The following is a 20,366-nucleotide window of genomic DNA, read 5'->3' as shown; positions in this document are numbered from 1 at the left end:
CTTCCCCCAAGAAACGAGCCATGGTGAGAGCCCAGCAAACGCTTTATTGCCAAGGACAGCGCTTCCCTCAGGCCCCAGGCACAAAAATAGAGGCTGCCCCACCACACCCCATACCAGATCAGTCCATACAGACCAGCAGGTCCTCAGTGCTGAGAGCCAGCCCCAGCACCAGCTGCCCAGTCTAAGGCCCACAGGGCATGGAGAGAGCTGGGCAGCCCAGCCTGCATGACAGGGACACTCCTGTGGCACTAAGGCACCGTGCTGTGCCCCAGGACCACAAACCCAAACACTGCTCACGAGCTCCTGCAGGCCTGAGGATGCCCAGCAAAGTTGCAGGGTACCCAGCAAACATTTGGGGTGGCACAGAGGTGACCAAATCCCTTGAGCAGCAGAAATAGCTCTCTGCTACCCAGGCACCTCACAGCCCTGCACACACCCCAGTGACATCCTGCTCACCCCATGCCCCCTCCAATGTGTACCTGGCCTGCTCCAGGTGCCCCTCTGCTCCCGCTTGCCCAGGCCGATGCTGTGTGGGATGGGGGGCTCAGCCTGGCCTGGGGCACTGCCTCCCTGTGCCCTGTCATCAGAGGAGTCGTCCCAGGAGCTGAGAGCCGGGAGAGCTGCCCCAGGCCACCGGCAGGGCCACAAAGCCCAGCTTGCTGTAGAAGCTCAGCTGCTGCCTGTCGGAGTCACTGACCTGGCAGAACACTCCCCGTGAGCCTGGAAGGGAGGTGAGAGTCAGGGCACTGGGGCTGGGGACACAGTGACAGGGAATCAGTCTATCCCCTGCCCCTTTGTCACAGAGTGATGCCCTGAGACACAGCCCCGCATGTCCCCAGTGCAAGGGGAGGGGACAGTGCCTGGGAGCACTGGCAGGGGACAGCTCCCAGCGCTCGGATGAAGGGCAGCACTCAGAGGTCATGCTCACCATTGGCCCTGAGTGCACTCAGCAGGCAGAGGGCCAGGCTGCGACTGGCCCCCACATCCAGCACACGGGGGGCCGTGCCCAGCTGTACCAGGGAGGGGAAACGCCTCAGCACGGGCTGGGGCACTGCCAGGGGCTCTGTGTGGAAGAAGAGCACTGCTTCCTCCAGGGCATCCTGCGGGAGACAAGCACAATGAGGGAACCCCCTCCACTTCTCCTACCCTCGCTCCAGGTGTCCCCTCACCTGTCCCAGAGCTGCCCCCCCTGTGCCCAGCTCTGGGGGGTACTTGTGCCTGATGGCTGGCAGCCAGCTGCTGTCTCGCTGCTGCAGGAAGCCTTCGGCGTGGAGTGCTCCGGCTGCGTAGCCACAGGGGCCATCCTCATCCTCCAGCACAAAGGTGTACTCCGGGCTCAGGCTGAGGAAACTGCCCAGGAGCCTGCCAGGGAGAGGGGGAGCATGGCTGAGCTGAGCCTGGAGCACCTGGGAAACCTCCAGAGCAGCCTTCCTCTTTATTTCCCAGCTGGACACCACACCCAGTACCCACTGACCACCCCTCTGAGACCCCTCAGCCAAGGGGAGCCATTGCAGCCTCCAACACCTCAGAGCAGCCTTCCTCTTCATTCCCCAGCTGGACAGCACACCTAGAACCCACTGACCACCCCTCTGAGACCCCTCACCAAGGGGAGCCATTGCAGCCTCCAGCATCCAGGACATCCACAGTGGTGGCTGCCATGACAGGGATGTCCCTCCCTGTCCCTCCCAGTGAGGCCATTGCCAGCCATGGGGCAGTGTTGGTCCCCACAGGGACACCAAGAGAGGGCATCTCCTCACTCCCCAGCCCCGCAGCATGTCCAGGAGGGAGCCTCAGAGGGGCTACATCTCACCTGTCACCGAGGAGATCCGGGTGGGCCACGAGGATCTCTGCCACTTTGGGATCACAGTCCAGGCTCTCGCGGCACATGCGGTAAAGCTCTCCCTGGAAGAGCCAGATCCATGTCAGCCCTGGCTGTACCTGCCATGCCACAGTGCCACCACCACCTTCTGCTGGCCTTGGGCTCGTGGCCACAGCACAGGCAGCCTTCAAACCAGAAATTGCCATTCCGGTCAGGCAATCCTGAGAGCAGCTGCTGGAGCACCAAAAACAACCCTGAAACTCAGGGCTCCAGAGAGCCTGAGCACAGCAGGACATCCCCAAATGTCCTGGTCACAGTTGAGTTTGCTGCTGCAAACATTCTGATAAAAGCCTTGCTCCTGAAAGGGGAGGCTGCCCTGATCACCCAAAAACAGAGGCAGGGCCATGTCCTGCTGTGCCTGTTCCTGCCACGGGCTGATGGGCTCAGCTGGTTCTTCCTCTCATCATTGTTGTTGTCAAGGTTCAGCCTGAGCAAACGAGCTGCACTCGTGTCTGTGCTGGCTGGATTTGTGGTGCTAGCCTTTCCTTGAGCTGGACAGGAGCAGGGTGAGGGACAGGGGTGCTCACTGCAGGTACATGGGAAAACTTTTAATGTTTTGTCCCTCCATATCCAGATTCTCCCTTTGCCTCCCTGTCCCATCAAGAGCTGGCACCAAGCAGGTCACAGCTGACATAAACTGCTGCTCTCCAGCAGGGAATCACCCCCTAACCTGGATGGGTGTTTGAAGAAGGGATTTGGAGATGGATCCCCACATGCTCTGGCAGTGCCCAGAGCTGCAGACTGGGGAAGGCTGCAGGAAGTTGCCATCCACACTTGTCCTGTTCTGGATTTTTCCTGGCATCTGCTCACAGCCAGTGCTGGAGATCAGCACTGGGGCTGCTCTGGAGATCATCCACAACCTGGCAACCCTGCCCTGTGCTGGTTTATCCATGGCTGAGGGGGCTCCCTCTCCTGCTCTGCCCAGGCCCCTGTCACAGAGAGGTGGGTTTGCTGAGGCCACAGCACATTCTCCAAGCCAGTGTCTGACATGCTGCTGACAACAGCCCCAAAATCTGCCCCAAAATGTGCCCTGGACCAGCTGGCTCTGAGCAAAGCTGGACAGAGGGACCCACCCCACACTGGGAGCTCAGCAGCAGATGAGCCTGTAACTCATCATTTTATGGGCAGAACAAACCACACAAAGGCTCTGGCAGGAGCCCCCTCCATGCCACAGCTCCCACCTTGTCCAGGGGCAGCAGCGGGCGCAGCAGGTACAGCTGGCTGGACGGGAACAGCGGGGGTGGATGGTAGAAGAGGTCACAGCTGTTCCCCACGGGCAGCAATGCCTGGAAAAGATACAGCCCATCAGTTCATCCTGGCTCCAAACCTCATCCTGGATGCAGCAGGAGAACGGCTCTGAGACTCCTGAAACCCCAGGAACCACAGCTGAGGTGCAGAGGCAGCTCTGTTTGCAGCAGCTCAGCAGCAGGGTTGGGATGGTGACTTCCCAAAGGCTCCTCAGCCCCAGAGAGTGGGAGGGAGGGCCCCACTCTCACCTGCAGCTCCCAAAGAGGGCCCCACTCTCACCTGCAGCTCTCCAAAGAGGCCCCCACGGCGCGCCCAGGGCTCGGCGTCCCTCCCCAGCAGCATCGGGGCGCTGATGCTCTGGCACCCTGGAAGCAGCAGGACACAGACACACCTGAGGTGAGCAAAAAGCTGCTGGGCAGGGGGAGATCAGCCTCTGCTGATCTCCAAGGAGCTGCTCCCCAGCTGTGCAGCCCAGGGTGGTGAGAATGTGCCCTGCATGCTGCTTCCCTAAGCAAGGGGCTCAAGGCATGGCTCCCTCTCACACTGAACTTGGGGACCTGCTCAGGTCATCACCTGGTGACAGTTCTTGCTTTGTAAGAGGTCACAAGGCCCCCAGAGCAACCAGGGAGCCCCAAACCAGAGGAAAACTGTGCAAAGTGATGCACAGGCATTCAGAAAACAGCCCCACCTCTCACCCAGGGCATTGCTGCTTCCAGAACCCTTTTTCCACACAAGCTAAGGAATCTTTGGGATAAAAGGGCTGAGGAACCATATCCTAGAAATAGCTGTGGGATATGGTGAAGATCTGCTCCCTCCCTGGCAGCATTCCCAGGGCCATTCCTGCAGGCAGAGTGTGGGGAAGGGCAGCCTGATGGCTGTGGCATTCACATTCTCTGAACAGAGAGGGAGATAATTCTCTCTCACAGGTCCTTTCCTGGAGAAGCACAGAGAGATGAAGAGAAAATAATTCTTAGCAGAATCCAATTACCAAATCCCTTCAGGTAAATAATCTCCCTAACACATTCCACATGTGCAAAAACAGCAGGAGCAGCAAGTAGAGCTAAGAATTGTTTTCTCTTCATATCTCTCTCTGTTCAGAGAATGTGAATGCCACAGATGGTGAGTGGGGCTGGGGGTGATGGGGGGCAGCAGCCAGACCCCCTGGCAGGTGGGTGAGCCAGGGCAGTGCCCATACTTACAGCCAAAGCAGCTCCCCCAGGTGCCCTTGGGGTCAGGGTCGCACAGGAGGTGACCATCTGCAAAGGAGGTGAGCACAGGACAAGGGTCAGCAGCAGAAAATATCAAATATCAATATAAGGGGAGGTGAGCTCCAGTGGGGACCCTGGCACTACCAGAACCCCAGATCTCTGTGCTGGGTCCCAGACACCTTCACCTCCTTCTTGGGCAAGAGAGCAAGCACCAGGTGTGCCCCAGTGCTTCAGGGTACTGGCGCCCTGATGGAGCCCCACATTTCTCCTCACAGAGAAAAGCAAGGCACACTTCTTCCCAAGAATATTCTTATCTCATTTGCTGTGCCTGTGTTTGTGCCAAAGTAGAACGCAATATGGAGATTGTTTACCCAGAGTGATGGTGTTTTGTTTCCTTGGCCTATCACAGCCAGGTGTGTGTGTGTGTTGGGACTGTTGTGTGACAGTCGCGAGATTCTGTGCAGGGTTGAGTGCTGGGCAGATTCAGTTTAGATGCAATATAATACAATATAGAATAATATAGTATAATAAAGTAATTATTTAGCCTTCTGCTAAGATGGAGTCAGATGCATCATTCCTCTCCCCTCACTGGGGTTTGCCTGCAAATACTCTACTCTGACAGGGCCAGGTTTGGATAGGTGCGATGGGGATAGCAGGGCTGGCATCAGCCATGTGTAGGGGGATAGAATATAAGAAAATAAAGATAGTGTAGAAAGTAATCTCACTCCTAAGGGGTTGCAGCTTGGCCAATTATCAAAGATTAGGACTTTAAAAGGCTACAGCTGTAACCCATGACAAGAAAAGTGCTATAAAAGAGTGGAGTGGCTGGTTGAGAGGGGCACTGGAGTCAGTTCGTGATTTTGTGAAGAAGAAACAGTCAGTGCTCTGAGGAGCTAGCCATGAGAAACACCAAGAAGGTATGAAGCTTTTTTGGGTGACAGTCATGAGATGCTGGGCAGATTCAGTTTAGATGTAATGTAATATACTATAAAATAATATAGTATAATAAAGTAATTAATTAGCCTTCTGATAAGGTGGAGTCCTCCTCATCACTTGTTGGGGGTTGCCTACAAATATACTCTGACACAGCTGGGTTTGGATAGGTGTGATGGGGCTGGCAGGGGCTGTCAGGAATGGCAGGGGCTGGCATCAGGCACGTACCCAGCCAGAGGACGAAGGCGCTGGCAGCCAGCAGCAGGTTCCGGATGTCCCACAGGTAGGGGTGCAGGTCGTAGAGCAGTGCCCTGCCGGCCGTGCTGACCAGGCGGCTGTGCAGGCGGCACGTCCGGGCGCAGAGCCGCTGGAAGGAGCGAGCCCGGCCCCGCCACTGCGTGACCTGGGGACGCACAGAGCCTGTCAGACACCTGGGGGACACCTGTTTCACACTGCAATGCAAGATGTTTTCTATTAGTGTCTGTATGGCAGGTTATCTTTGTCAAGTGGGCAGTTTGCCTTATCTCTCTCTTTGAGTGACCACAATCCCTCCTCCCTCAGGAGGGGACATCTGCTGATAACAGCTATTGAATGTCACTGCATGGCTGATAAGAACTGCAGCATCCCATTTGGAGATGCTCCGCCCATTGGGAGGAGCCAAGCATTGCTACCCGGATATAATCCAGAGGTTTTTGAGACACCAGCACGGATTCTCCACGGGATTCCCCAGAGGAACAGCAGCTGTCTCTTCCAGTGGATCTTCAGAGGAACAATACATCCTTCTCTACAGGACCCCCTTGCTCCAACAGAACCACCCCTGACACTGCAGGAGGGCTGCAGCCACAATTCCAATGGAACTGCCACCAACACCCTGACCCACAGGGTGTCAGGTTGGGTTCTGACATTGTCAATGTTGTTCTAGTGTACTGCATTATTTTATCTTTTTTTTTTCTTCCCTATTAAAGAACTGTTCTTTCCTGCTCCCATATTTTTTGCCTGAGCATCCCTTAATTTAAAATTTATATTAATTCAGAGGGGTGGGGAGGGTTTGCATTCTCCATTTCAGGGGAAGCTCCTGCCTTCCTTAGCAGACTCCTGGCTTTCCAAACCAACACAACACCCCAGCCATGACAGCCACCTTCCAGAGCAGCCTTACCCCACAGGCATCAGGAGCTGTGTCCGGGACCCCCACGCTGAGGCTGTTGGCTCGCAGCCACCGAAAGTGCTCCAGGAGCTGCTGTGCCAGAGCCCCATGCTGGTAGGGCAGGTAGAAGAGCTCCACCAGCATCCGCACCTCCTCCAGGGTCAGGGGTGATGTGGGGCTGGGCACGGCCTCCTCCGGGGTCAGGGGTGCTGTGGGGTGGGGTCTGGCCTCCTTTGGGGTCATTGGTGCTGTAGGGTGGGGTCTGGCCTCCTTTGGGGTCATTGGTGCCATAGGGTCAGGCTTGGCCTCTTCTGGGGTCATTGGTGCTGTGAGGGTGGTCCTGGGCTCCTCTGGGGTCACCTGGGATGTGGGGATGGTTCTGGCCTCCTTGAGGGTCATGGGGCCAGATCCAGCCTCTTCTGGGGTCACCTGTGAGGTGGGGCTTGTCCTGGCTTCCTCTGGGGTGACCTGGGGTGTGGGGCTGGTCCTGGCCTTCTCTGGGGTGACCTGGGGTGTGGGGCTGGTCCTGGCCTCCTTGAGGGCCATGGGGCCAGACACAGCCTCCTTGAAGGTCACCTGGGATGTGGGGCCAGACCCAGCCTCCTTGGGGGTTGTGGGGCCAGATTCAGCCTTCTTTGGGGTTACCTGTGATGTGGAGTTTGTCCTGGCCTCATTAAGGGTCATGGGACCAGATTCAGCCTCCTCTGGGGCCACCTGGGATGTGGGGCTGGTCCTGACCTCCTTGGGAGTCATGGGGCCAGACTCAGCCTCTTTTGGGGTCACTGATGCCATGGGGCTGGTCTTGGGCTCCTCTGGGGTCATCTTTGCTGTGGGGCTGGTTCTGGCATCTTTGGGGCTCATGGGGCCAGATTCAGCCTCCTTTGGGGTCACTGGTGCCATGGGACCAGGCCCAGCACCAACCTCATCAGCCAGTGGGGCTGTGGCACCAGGGCTGGCACCATCCCCAGGTCCTGGGGGTGTCTGGGGCACATCAGTCCTGATGGCCTTAGGCTGGGTGCTGCTGGGAGAGTGGACAGGGCTGCCATCCCCTGTCCTGGCATGCCTGGTGGGCAGGGAGATGTTCTGACTGGTGTTGGCCCCACTGCTGGAGCTCGTGGTAGGGCTGGGGAGGGTCTTGGTGGCCTCTGTGGTTCCTGCAGACTGGGCATTCCCATCCATGCTGGGCACAGCAGAGGGGGGCTCACAGCTCCCTGTGGTGGTGAGCTGGTCCCCAGTAGGGCTCTGCTGGTGGCCAGGGGGTGTCCTGGCTGAGGTCACCTCCCTGCACCCCTCCTCTGGTGCCTCTCCGCAGGGCTCAGGGCTGTGCTTGTCTGCCCCACCAGGAGCAGAGCTGTGGGGCTGAGGCTCAGGGGTGCCCTCCTGTCCTCCTGCTGTGCCAGGCTGCAGCTTTGGTTCTCCCTTGAGGCTGACACTGGGCTGTCCTGGGGTCCTTCCTCCTGCCAGAAAGGAACAAGAGGGAAGCTCCTTTGGCACCTGCATGGAAATGGGGCAAGACAGTGCCAGGACCTTGGGCTGGGCTGAGGCTGTGGCTTTGCAGAGGCAAACATTGCAAAACACCAAGCTCACCCCTGGCTGACCTCCTCCTCCAGAGCTGGCCCAGGCTCCTCTTGTGCCAGCCAGGGAAACCCTCTGCAGGCTGTGGCCATGGCAGGAGCACCCATGGGCCAGCACAGGACAGCTGCTCACCATGGCCTGCATGGCCCTGCTGCCACACCAGTCCCAGACCCTCCAGATGGGCAGGGTGGAGTTCCTAACCCCCACTCCGACACTCCAGGGATGGAGGGATGCTGCTGCTCATGCAAATCCATTTACCTGGCTCCAAGGCCTGCTGGTTTATCTCAGCCACCCAGTCATGCAGAGCCAGCTCCAAGGCTTCCTGCGGGCTGTAGCTTCCATCCTGAGCTCCTTGGCTGTCCCCCAGGGCTCCCTCCATTCCTGAGGAACTGCAGCTCATCAGCCTGGGCAGCCCTGCAGGGCTGGGCAGGCACAGAGCTGCCTTAGGCACGGTGCCAGGTACCTGTGTGCTCAGGGCGGGCACAGCTCCCCAGCTCGCTCCCAAACCAGGTGCCCAGCGTGTGGATGGGGATGAAGTTGGCCTGGAGCTCACAGTTGGGGTTGAGGAGCAGCCCTTGGAGCCTGGCCATGAGGCCAGGAGCTCGGCCCATGTAGGGGCCCAGGAAGACTCGTCTGCAGTCGTAGTCGTTGGCGTAGAGGTTGTCCCAGATGACGGGAGGGCGCCTCAGGACGGCCTCCACCTCCTCCAGCAGCTCTGCTGACAGCTCCTGGGACACCACCTTGGGGCCTGGGCTCCAGCACAGACACAGGCAGGGACAAGGACACGGAGATGAGGTTGTGGTCACCACGGTGAGGAGAGCAGAGCCCCAGCCCAAAGCCCTGCACACCCCAGTGAAAGGCACCACAGCGGGGTCACTGTCACTGCTGGTGGCTCTCCCAGGACAGCCTGTGGCCACATGGAGCCACATTTCTCCTCACAGAGAAAAGCAAGGCACAATTCTTCCCAAGAATATTTCTAAAATTCACATTCTCTGAACCTCAGAGAAAGAAAAAACAATTCTTATTTGCTGCGCCTGTGTTGGTGCAAAAGTAGAATGAAATATAAAGATTATTTACCCAAAGTGATCGGGTTTTGTTTCCTTGGCCTGTCAGGGCCAGGTGTGTGTGTGTTAGGACTGAAGGCTGAGATTCCGGGCACTTGAGTGCTTGGCAGATTCAGTTTAGATGTAATGTAACTTAGTCTAATAATATATTATAATAAAGTAATATATAGTATTATATAGTACTACTAATAATATTATAATTATTATATTATAACTATCATTATATTAATAATGATTTATTTATAATTATATTCATACAATATATATTATGTTATATTTATATTTTATATTTATAAATATATAATATAGATTTAAATATGTATATAAATATATTAATATATTTAATATATATGTAATATTAATATATGTATATATAAAATGTATTTATTTAAATATATACAATATAGAAAAATTATATTCTTATATATTACATTTATATAATTACTATTTATTTATTATAATTATTATCTGTAATAATTGTTAATTATTATTATAGTAATTATATTATTATATTAATTTAAAATTATATATTATATATTATATATTATATTACTAATAATACGATATATTACTATTATATTGTTTTATAACCACACCCCCAGAGCTGGTCCATGCTCACCTGTCCAGATGACAGCGATCCCTGGGAGCAGCTCCTGCCCAATGGTCTGCAGGTAGCAGGACTGGCTGGGGCTGGGAGAGCACAGTGAGCTGCAATACTCTGGGGAGAGAGCACAGAGCATCCCCTGGGGGCTGGGGAACAGGAGGGGAGGGACTGCCAGGATCCTGGACTAGTCCTGACACCTCAGAGCTCCCCTGGGAGGGTGAGGAGCCCAGGGAGAGCTGTGGGGGCTGCCAGGATCATGGGCTAGTCCTGAGATGGTCAGAGCTCCACTAGGAGGGTGAGGAGGTTGGGAAGGGCTGCTGGGATCATGGACTAGTCCTAGTCTAGCCCTGGGATGGCCAGAGCTGCCCTGGGAGGGTGAGGAGGCTGGGAGGGACTGCCAGGATCATGGGCTAGTCCTGAGATGGTCAGAGCTCCATTAGGAGGGTGAGGAGGCTGGGATGGGCTGCTGGGATCATGGACTAGTCCTAGTCTAGTCCTGAGGTGGCCAGAGCTCCCCTGGGAGGGACTGCTAGGAACATGGGCTAGTCCTGACACCTCAGAGCTCCCCTGGGAGGGTGAGGAGCCAACGGAGAGCTGTCAGAGCTGCCAGGATCATGGGCCAGCCCTAGCCTAGTCCTGAGATGGGCAGAGCTCCCTTGGGAGGATGAGGAAGCTGGGATGGGCTACCAGGATCATGGGCTAGTCCTAGTCTAGCCCTGAGGTGGTCAGAGCTCCACTAGGAGGGTGAGGAGGTTGGGAAGGGCTGCTGGGATCATGGACTAGTCGTAGTCTGTCCTGAGGTGGCCAGAGCTCCCCTGGGAGGGTGAGGAGGCTGGGAGGGACTGCCAGGAACATGGGCTAGTCCTGACGTGGCCAGAACTGCCATGGAAGGGTGAGGAGCCCAGGCAGAGCTGTGGGAGCTGCCAGGATCATGGGCCAGCCCTAGCCTAGTCCTGAGGTGGTCAGAGCTCCACTAGGAGGGTGAGGAGCTGGAAGGTCTGGATCAGGGTAGTCCCTCGTCCTAGTGGCCAGGCCTCTGGGAGGGAGGAGCCAGCAGAGCTGCGGGGCTGCCCGGGCACTCAGCTCTCAGCAGGGTCAGGGGTGCAGCCCAAGGGCACCCCAGTGTGAGGGGGCTCCCCACTTTGGGCACTGGGGCTGCAGGCAGTACCTGTAGGGCAGAAGAGGAAGACCGAGGGCTGGCCCAGTTCCTGGTACACCTGGTTGGCCACAGAGGCCTGAGCCTGTGCCAGGGAGGGGAAGACATCTCTGTCAGCCTGGCACATGCAGGGGTCGATGTCGTCGAAGAGCAGCGCGAAGGAGCGGCACCCCAGGGCAGCCACCTGTGGGCACAGACAGGGGCTGCTGGGACCCCCGGGCAGCAGAGACCCTCAGGGGGCTCCACAGGGGCATCTGGGTATGGCACAGCACCGGGCAGCTCCTGCCAAGGGAGTGGCAGCTGCACATGGAGCCACCCCACCATGCCAGCAGCTCTGTGCCCTCCCTGGGGAGCCAGGGCTCTGTGCCACCCTCAGCGCTGCCCAGCAGCTTCTGGGGCTTGGCTGCTCCTTCTCCTGCACCCATGGAGCCCTTAGCTCTCTGTCACAGTGACAGGGACAGCACACTGGCCACTGGGCAGCCCAGAGCAGCAGGAAGGGTTCACACCCCCATAGCAGCCTATGGGGTGGGCACAGGGGGCAGACATGGGGACCCATAAACATGTCTGAGTGGGTGCAGGGGGTGTCACAGACATCTTTTATGAAAAACCCTTTCCTTAGGATTTTTCCTCCTGAGAAGCTGAGAGGCCTCAGGAACAAAATGTAAACAATGGTTATCTGCTGCTGTGGAATGCAACAGGTGCATCTGTGATTGGCCCATGTTGGTTGTTTCTAATTAATGGCCAATCACAGTCAGCTGTCTTGGACAAAGAGTCTGAGACAGAAGCCTTTATCATTCTTTCCTGTTCTATTCTTAGCCAGCCTTCTGATGAAATCCTTTCTTCTATTCTTTTAGTATAGTTTTAATGTAATATATATCATAAAATAATAAATCAGCCTTCTGAAACATGGAGTCAGATCCTCTTCTCTTCCCTCATCCTAAGACCCCTGTGAACACCGTCACACATGGGCACACATGGGCATGGGTGGGTGGGCACAGGGGGCACACATAGCACGTGTGCCCCTGGCCTGGGAGCAGTGGGATGAAGGAATGGCCCACGGTACCTGCCTGAGTTTTTGCTGCAGCAGGAGGCGATCCCCAGCGCTGGAAAACACCATGTCCTGGCCGGCAGAAATGGCGAAAATAAACTCCACGCCCCGTTCCTGGGCAGCCCCGATGAGAGACTGCATGCGGGCTGGGGACAGAGCACAGGGGAACTGTGAGAGCTGGGAGGGACAGGGGACAGGAATGGGGTGGGGGGATGAGGGATGGAGGGGGGAAAAGGATGGAGGAGAGTAAGAGATGGAGGGGAATAAGGATGGAAGGGGATGAAGGATAGAGCAGGACAAGGGGTGGAGGGGGACAAGGAATGGAGAGAGAAAAGGGATGGACAAAGGATGGAGGGGGATAAGGGGTGGAGGGGAAAGAATGATGGAGCAGGACCGAGGAATGTAATGGAACAAGAGATGGAGGGGAATAAGGGGTGGAGGAGGACAAGGGATGGAGGGGAATGAAGGATGGAATGGGACAAGGGATGAAGGGGAATAAGGGGTGGAATAGGACAAGGGATGGAGGGGGATAAGGTGGAGAGGGAAAAGGGATGGAAGGGGAAAAAGGATGGAGCAGGACCAAGGGATGGAATGGAACAAGGGATGGAGGGGCATAAGGGATGAAGGGGAATAAACGACGGATGAGGACAAAGGATGAAGGAGAATAAGGGATGGAGGGGGACAAAGGATGGAAGGGGAGAAGGGATGGAGGGGGAAAAGGGATGGAAGGGAAAAAGGATGGAGCAGGACCAAGGGATGAAATTGAACAAGGAATGGAGGGGAATAAGGGGTGGAGGAGGACAAGGGGCAGAGGGAGAAAAGGGATCAAGTAGGAAAGGGATGAAGGGGGACAGGGGATGGAGCGAGACAAAGGATGGAGCAGAACCAAGGGATGAAATTGAACAAGGAATGGAGGAGAATAAGGGGTGGAGAGGGACAAAGGATGAAGGGGAATAAGGGATGGAATAGGACAAGAAATGCAGGGGAATAAGGAATGGAGGGGGAAAAGGGATGGAAGGGAATAAGGGATGGAGGGGGACAAAGGATGGAGCAGGAGCAAGGGATGGAATAGGACAAGGGATGGAGGGAAATAAGGGATGGAAAGAGAAAAAGGACTGAGCAGGACAAGGGATGGAAGGGGCAGGGGTGGGGGCAGAGTGAACCCCAGGATTGTGAAAGGAAGGAGCTGAGGTCCCTGGGAGGGGAGAGGCTCCAGGAGGACCATTCCCACTCTCTTATGACACAGAGGACTTTTGGCAAGGCTCTGTGGGCCTGGCTGTGCTCAAGCACATTGCCTGAGACCCACATGGGAGGCTGGCTGCTCCCTTAGGCAATTCCCCATGATGGGCACACTCTGGGAATCTTCTTGCCCTTGGCAAGGTCTGGGGGCCTGCCTGGCATGGGCAAGGTCCTGGCAGGATGGAAACAGCTGTGCCACAGCCCATGCTTTCCCCTGAGGGGCCCAGCAGAGCCGGTACCTGCCTCATGCTCTGTGTAGGGCTCTCTCCAGAGCAGCCGGTGCTTCAGCTCATCCTTGGGTGCGTACATGTAGCAGTTCAGCCCCCGCTGCTGCAGCCTGGGCAGGGAGAGAAAGGAGTCAGCCAGGCTCCCCACGGGCTCTTTGCACAGCCACAGGGAGACAGAGAGCTCAGCCAGTGCTCCAGTGCTGAGCTCTGATGTTGGAACCCAGGAAATTCCTCTGGCTGCCCTGGAGGGCTCCAGCCCCTGCCCAGGGGGCTCAGAGACCTTGGCACAGAGCCCAGGACCCCTGTGCCTTTGATTTAGCCCTTAGAAAAAACAGTTACCAATGTTATATGAAGAATTACAATTACAAGCCAATAAAGTTGAAGTAGAATGATAGTGAATTTATCATGGGGTGAAAAATAGATTTTTGTGGTTTTTAGAATGGGGTTCAAGAGGCAAGATGGAGGAATCTGGGCGTGTCCAGCCTTTCTCCTTCTTCTTCTTGGCCTCCATCTTCTGCTGTGATGGTGGCACTTTTGGATTGGTTTAGAGTAGAAGCTCACTGTCTAACATAGGTGATAGGTATTGGGAAGTAATTGTAAATATTGTAAACTAAAACCACATAAACTAAAAACACATTTGTAAACTAAAAACATGTAGTTTTTAGTACAACACTTCCCTGGGGGCAGGCAGAGTGCCTCTGTCTGACCTGCTGAGCGGACCTCGGCAGGTCAAGAGAAAGAATTTTATAGATAAGTTACAATAAACAACCTTGAGACCAAGAAATGAAGAGTTCTGACTCCTTCTTCGACCACCAGGCTGGGAAAAGAGACTTTCTAACTCATCTTGTGGTCACTCTGAGCAGCAAAAGTCCTGAGACTGTAAGGTTGGTGTCAGACACCAGCAGGATGTGCCCCCTGTGAGGGCAGACCCCTCCCTCTTTTGGCACTTCTGCATGGAAGCCATCTGATATATTAATTTGGTTTTATTTGTCCTCCTCAGCAAATAATGTTTTACATTTTCCCACAGTGAACAGAGTAGAAAGCACTGCAGGTATCTCATTATAAAAGTTCCTTATTTTGTTTCTTTCTAGATAAGATACCAATGGACATGTCACCCTCATGTGCCACATGCCACTGCAGCACCAGGCAAAAACTTTTCATTCCTGAAGTATTTAGAACATCCCAGCTTGTTTTCCTTCCATTTTCTCTATCTCAGGGAGCTGGGGGTGCCCAGCCTGGAGAAAAGGAGACTCAGGGCTGCCCCCATCACTCTGCACAGCTCCTGAAAGGTGCCTGTGCTCAGCTGGGCTGGGCTCTGTCTGCAGCAGCACTGACACAACCAGAGCACACAGCCTCGAGCTGCACCAAGGGAAATACAGGTTGGATATCAGGGAAAAGTTTTTCACACAAAGGGTGACAAAGTTCTGGAATGTTCTGCCTGGTTGGTGGTGGAGTCCCCATCCCTGGGTGTGTTTAACAAAGCCTGGATGTGCCAGGGTTTAGCTGAGGTGTTGGGGCTGGGTTGGATTGGATGCTCTTGGAGGTCTCTTCCAGCCTGGTCACTGTGAATTCTGAGAATTTTGTCCACGCAGAATTCTGTCCTCTGCTCCTTAATTACATTGTCACTGCCCACACTGTCACCTCCTTTTTATTCATTTCCCAGCCATATTTCCCTCTCTCTTTCCCTATTAGTTGAGGTGCTTGAGAGGTGCAGAGTTCCTGTATCACCTAATACAGACCCCCTGCTTCCAATGTGCATTCCCCCCTCTCCTCTTTATCTTTGTCTCTGCTCTTTTTCACCAAATCCAGGAATTTAGCACGGCCTTGGTTGAGCAACAGTCTGTGTCAATTAGTAGAATTCCTATGGAATTTTAGTTACTCCTATTGCTTTTTACTGATTTTTTTTTTCAAATATCAGTATCTGGGTTTATCTACCTGCAGGCATTCCTCCCCTTCCTTCTTTTTCTTTGTGTCTCTGTTCTTTTTCTCCAAGTCCAGAATTTAGCACAGCCTTGGGTGAGTCTGTGTCAATTAATGAAATTTCTATGGAATTGATGGTTACTCCTATTGCTTTTTCAATTATCAATTTCTGGGTTTATCTACCAGGCATTCCCCCCTCCCATTTTTTTTCTTTGTGTCTCTGTTCTTTTTCTCCAAATCCAGAAATTTAGCACGGCCTTGGGTGAGCAACAGTCTGTGTCAATTAGTGGAATTCCTATGGAATTTATGGTTACTCCTATTGCTTTTTACTGATATTTTTTGTTCAAATACCAGTATCTGGGTTTATCTACCTGCAGCCCCACAGTTTGTTTGTCCTTTCATTAGTACAGACAAGCTCTGAGTCCTAATTGCTAATCCTAATCATCAGATGGCAGAATAATTCATCATTCCCACGAAGGACCTGTCTTTTAATCCTGGAGAAATGCGACTCTAGCCTGTGTTTTGTCTATTTCTGGTCTTCTCATCTGCATCATGTCCCATGCAGGGATGTGCGGAGCCCCAGCACCACCTGCTGGCCCCTTGTCCGTCTGTCCGTCCGAGAGCGCCGGGACAGGGGGACACTGCAATAATGAGGTCCCTTGGCTGCCACCCCCACCTTCAGAGAGGAAAATTCAGGGTACTTGCCATTGAAAGAGAAGTTTCCTCTGATCCATTGACCAGGGTCTCCCATAGAAACCTGGAAAAGGGAGGGGAAAAAGGCAAAATGCAGTAAGAGCCTGAACGAGGGACGTGGGACTCCAGCTCTCCAAAATGCAATTTATTACATCCAGGGTCATGGGTGACAGAGCTGTGCCTACAGCTGTCAGCTCCAGCTGCAGGCAGGCCTGCAGACCCTGAGTTTAGGTTACAATGCTTTTTATAAGGCCTTTTTTTTCTTTTTGTTACAGTGCATTCTATACTTTGCTTTACTGAGCATCTTCATACAGTAGAACCAATCTATACCTTAACTTTTATCTCTAGCCTATCATAACTACTGTAATTATCATATTCATGTTACTGTTCTCCAATCACTAAAAGTTAGTGGATTACAGTTTAAGCCAGAAGATTAAGTGAGAAGTTTTTCAGCTTTCTTGCAGTAGAAAATTATGAAACCTTTTTTCTACTTGCAACATTTGCTGCCTTGTTTGCCTGTGCTATTTTTCTGCTTGGTAAAAACATCTTCTTGTTTGAGGTAGGTTTATCCTTTGCTCTAAGCCATAAAACCCCTTCTAACTAACACATCCTTGGCCTCCTTGGTTATCCAGTGAGACTGGCTCACAATTCTTTTCTTCTATATCAAAACTTGCTTCCATCTCTATTCCTTCATTAGACTCTACATTTAAAACTCTTTCTGCTAAACACACATATCTGTGAGACTTTTTTGTCAAACTTTCATCTTTCCCAACACTGAAGTTTTTGGAAAGTGCCTCAGGAGTTTCTCTGGTCTATCCCTGAATTCCAGACTTGCAGCACTCATTCTGCCTTTGGGATCACTTCCAGGGAAGGGCCCTTCCTATTTCTGCATATAAGAAAATCTGGGAGGTGCAGAGCTGCCTGCAAAGCCAGGGAGAAAGGACATCCAGAGGAACACAAGCCCCTTCCCCTGGGACAGGCTGATAAATGGGTTTGGAGAAATGCAGATTTGACAGCTCCTCAAAGTGGAGGTTAAAGGGAACCTGTCAGAGTCCCAGCACAGAGCTGAGATTTAGCAAGAGAAGAACCTTCAGCCACTTAAATTCTCTTCAAGATCTGGCAGATGCAAGGTGAAGTCCCACAGAAAATCCATTATGTCTTGGACAGTGAGGAGAATTGGCCATCAAGACATCTCCCTGCTTTCTCTCTGCATTGTGGGCAACTTCTGAATCAATCACTGCAGTTTCCAGCAGTCAGGGCCAAGGGCAGCAGATACTGGGAAGTGACAGCATTCCCAAAAGTGGGTGGTGCACAGGGGCAGGTTGCACTGACTCCATCAAGCTGGGAGGAAGGGCCAGCTCTCCATGAGGCCAGTGTCACCTGCATTTCCCAAATCAGTGTCCCAGAGCTCACCTGCCCTCATTCCCTTGGCTCCCTTGGGCAGGAGCCCACCCTGCAGCAGCCCTGGGCAATGCTGAGGGGGTTGGCACCACAGCAACACCCACTCTCCATCTGTCCTCTCTCTGCAGACACATTTTCTACCTGCCTCAACACCTACATGGTTATTCCATATATTTTGAAATAATATAAAATCACTTTGCTGTCCACCCCCCACCGTGCACAGGGTCAAATTTGTGGCCTCAAGAGATTCACAGCAAACATTTCACCCAAAAAAAGTTATTTCTGTGGTAAATAATTTGCTATTTTGAGATCCCAGCGAGGTCCCTGTATGGCCCCTGCAAGTGACACTTCCACAGCACGTGGGCTGCCAAGGAGGCCACTCAGCAGAGTTCTCCTGGAATGGATTTGCCAGCATCATCCCTGTCCTCCTTCCCAGGTCAGCTCTACTACACCAGTGATTCACGTCTGAATCATGCCAGCCTCCCCACCCCTGCATTTCCTGTTTGTTTTCCATCCATTTGCACGGTGCTGCTGCTCCCTCAGGTGGGGCAGAGGGCAGTGCCCGTCCCAGGGGTGCTGTGCTGCCAGCAGGAGGGCAGAGGGATCTGCCAGCTCCACAGGGAGCTGGGCATGTGGGCAGGGAGAACACAGAGCTCTCCCTGGCCAGCTCTGGGCACGGCTGCCCCATGGGCAGGGTGGGCACACAGGGAAGCGCCCCTGGCTCCAGGGCAGCCAAGAGCCCCGTGTGGAGCTCTGGGGCCGAGCAGAGGCTCCCTGAGCCCCTCTGGCTGTGCTGGGGTGGCTGCAGGATGAGCTGGGGCAGTGCTGGTGCAGCCCCCTGGCAGAGATGGGGCTCTGTGCAAGGACCCCATTCCCACCTCCCCCCCAGCCTGGGGCCCTTCCCGACCCCGCTTCCCTTCGGGGGAACGCCCGGGCGGGCCGGGCAGCGGCCCCGCAGGGACAGACCTACCTTCCACCACGCCGCAGAGGAAGCGCGGCCGCTCCGCCATCCCCCGCAGGAGCGGCACCGGCGGCCGGGGACCGGCGCAGGGTGCGGGGACGGATGGAGGAGGGATGGAGGAGGGATGGAGGAATATGCGGAGGAGTGCTCGGAGGGACGGAGCGATGGAGGAGGGACGGAGAAGTGCGCGGAGAGTGGAGGAGTGAGCAGAGGGATGGAGGAATGCGCGGAGGGATGCTCGGAGAGATGCGCGGAGGAGCAGAGGAGTGCTTGGGAGATGGATGGAGAGGGAGCGGGGGTTGAAGGAGTGCGCGGAAGGATGCGCGGGAGGGGATGGCAGGTGCGCAGGGGGATGGAAGGATGCGCGGGAGGGGATGGAATGTTTGCTGTGGGATGCAGAGCTCGCGGGAGGGGACGGAAGGATGCTCGGAGGGGATGGAATGTTCGCTGGGGGATGCGGGAGGGATGGAATGTTCGCTGGGGGATGCAGCGCTGACGGGAGGGGACGGAAGGATGCGCGCAGAGCTCCGCGCAGGGGCGGCTCCACTGCCCGCCCCCCCCGGGCCGCGCTCGCCGCAGCGCAGGGGGCGGCTCCGCGGGTGGGGCCGGGGGGCGGAGCCGGGGGGATCCCCAAAATCCCTGCGGAGCCCCTGGGAGGCGATGGTTGAGCCCCTGCCGCTCCCGGTTACCGGGGCCCCGCCCGGTGCCCACGGCAACCTCCGTCCCCAATGTCCCCAACCGCGGGGTCCTCCCGGTGCAACAATTCCTTCTCCCGCCTCCAAAGCTCCCCGGGAGCCCACAGCCCCAGAGCTGATCCCGAGGGGTGGATGTCATCATCTCCCTGTGCTCACCACCGAGCCGGCACCTGCCCTGGCACATTCTGATGCCAGCTCCGTGCCACCGGGCCGGCCCGTGTGCCCTGCAGGTGGCTCAGCTGTGCCAGGCTGTTTGCCTTGTGCCCCCTGAGCTCGTCTGGCCCGCGGTTGTGTCTGTCCCACGGGCAGACGTGCTCCCTGTAGAGCCCAGCCTACACACGGGCCGGGCTGTCTGACACCACCACGTCATTCTGTTCCTTCTCAGAGCACTGGGTCTGTTCTGTTCCAGACCACTGACATCAGTTTCAGAGCACTGATGTCATTATCCTGCCCGGGTTTGTGGTCTGATCTTTCATCTGCCTTGCACACTCTGCTGTTGTATTGCTGTGGTTACACCCCACGGCTGTTTCTGACACATTGCTCTCATCTCAGCCTGGGTGATCTTTACTTTTCGTGCCTCCAATTCTCCTCTCCATCCTGCCTCGGGGGAGGGTGGGGCTGTGAGCAATTGCTCTGGGATGTTTCAATGTGAGCATTTAATTGGGGAATGTCATTCCTAAACCGGGGCACCAGCACAATTCCGTCACCGTGCAAATGTGAGGGGTGAAGCCAGGACAGAGCAGAGCACTGCATCCATCCAGGCACTGCAAATCTCCACACCTGCAGCTGTCTCGTCAAAACCACAGGTGCAGAAATGGGCATCAGAGCCTGGAAAGCCAGGATCTGTGGCTTCTCCCTCCTCCCTTTGCAGGTTTATGTTGTGTTAGGAAATCAAGTCATGGTTGATTTGATGGCTGAGCCATCAAAGCAGCAAGAAGCCTAAGAGTGCCTGACCAGCAGTGAGCTGGCAGGGTCCCAGTGCCATCAGAGTGCCACCAGGCTGGCTCATCCATGCTGGGATGTGCTGGGCACAAGGTTTGTCCTTGTTCTTTGCCTCACAGCCTCACCTGGCCCCGGCTGGACTCAGGCCTGGCCCTGCAGGAGGCTCCTGGGGCAGGCTGGAGTGGGCAGCAGGGACAGGGACAGTACTGGGAGCAGCCCAGGGCCCCTGGAGGGACATGGCATGAGATATGGATGGCATTGATCTGTCCACAAAGACAGTCAGAGAATGACATCCTGCAGGGCTGTGCATACACAGCTCTTTGCTGTGATTCTTTGCTTCCTCTGCTCTCTCTGTGAGCACCTGGCTATTCCATGATTTTCTTGGACCATGAGCTTGAGGTAAGCAGCCTCTAGTCCTCCACTTCATTT

At 54.9% G+C, this 20,366-nt stretch overlaps 1 protein-coding gene across 3 annotated transcripts; it reads right to left on the bottom strand.

The window, feature by feature from the left end:
* Positions 1-24: 24 nt before the first annotated feature.
* Positions 25-18,863, bottom strand: LOC135447175 (protein O-GlcNAcase-like). 3 transcript variants are annotated; one of them, XM_064712042.1, is made up of 17 exons: positions 18,310-18,863; positions 15,951-16,002; positions 13,338-13,435; positions 11,875-12,005; positions 10,824-10,995; positions 9,671-9,769; positions 8,451-8,735; positions 8,246-8,368; positions 6,425-7,869; positions 5,497-5,671; positions 4,327-4,383; positions 3,407-3,492; positions 3,061-3,165; positions 1,811-1,902; positions 1,170-1,362; positions 929-1,100; positions 25-720 (listed from the first exon to the last, which is right to left on the bottom strand). In XM_064712042.1, exons 1-17 carry the CDS (start codon positions 18,347-18,349, stop codon positions 584-586), a joined length of 3,462 nt encoding a protein of 1,153 aa, XP_064568112.1. In that variant the 5' UTR covers positions 18,350-18,863; the 3' UTR covers positions 25-583. The 3 variants fall into 3 exon arrangements, with proteins under 3 accessions (XP_064568112.1, XP_064568114.1, XP_064568113.1); XM_064712044.1 differs by lacking the exons at positions 15,951-16,002; positions 18,310-18,863 and having other exon boundaries at positions 13,342-13,435; XM_064712043.1 differs by lacking the exons at positions 15,951-16,002; positions 18,310-18,863 and having other exon boundaries at positions 11,879-12,005; positions 13,342-13,435.
* Between the last annotated feature and the right edge of the window lie 1,503 nt (positions 18,864-20,366).

Source organism: Zonotrichia leucophrys, chromosome 4, assembly GCF_028769735.1.
Source record: "Zonotrichia leucophrys gambelii isolate GWCS_2022_RI chromosome 4, RI_Zleu_2.0, whole genome shotgun sequence".
NCBI classification, from domain to species: Eukaryota; Metazoa; Chordata; class Aves; order Passeriformes; family Passerellidae; genus Zonotrichia; species Zonotrichia leucophrys.
This window is presented reverse-complemented; position numbering and strand designations above follow the sequence as displayed.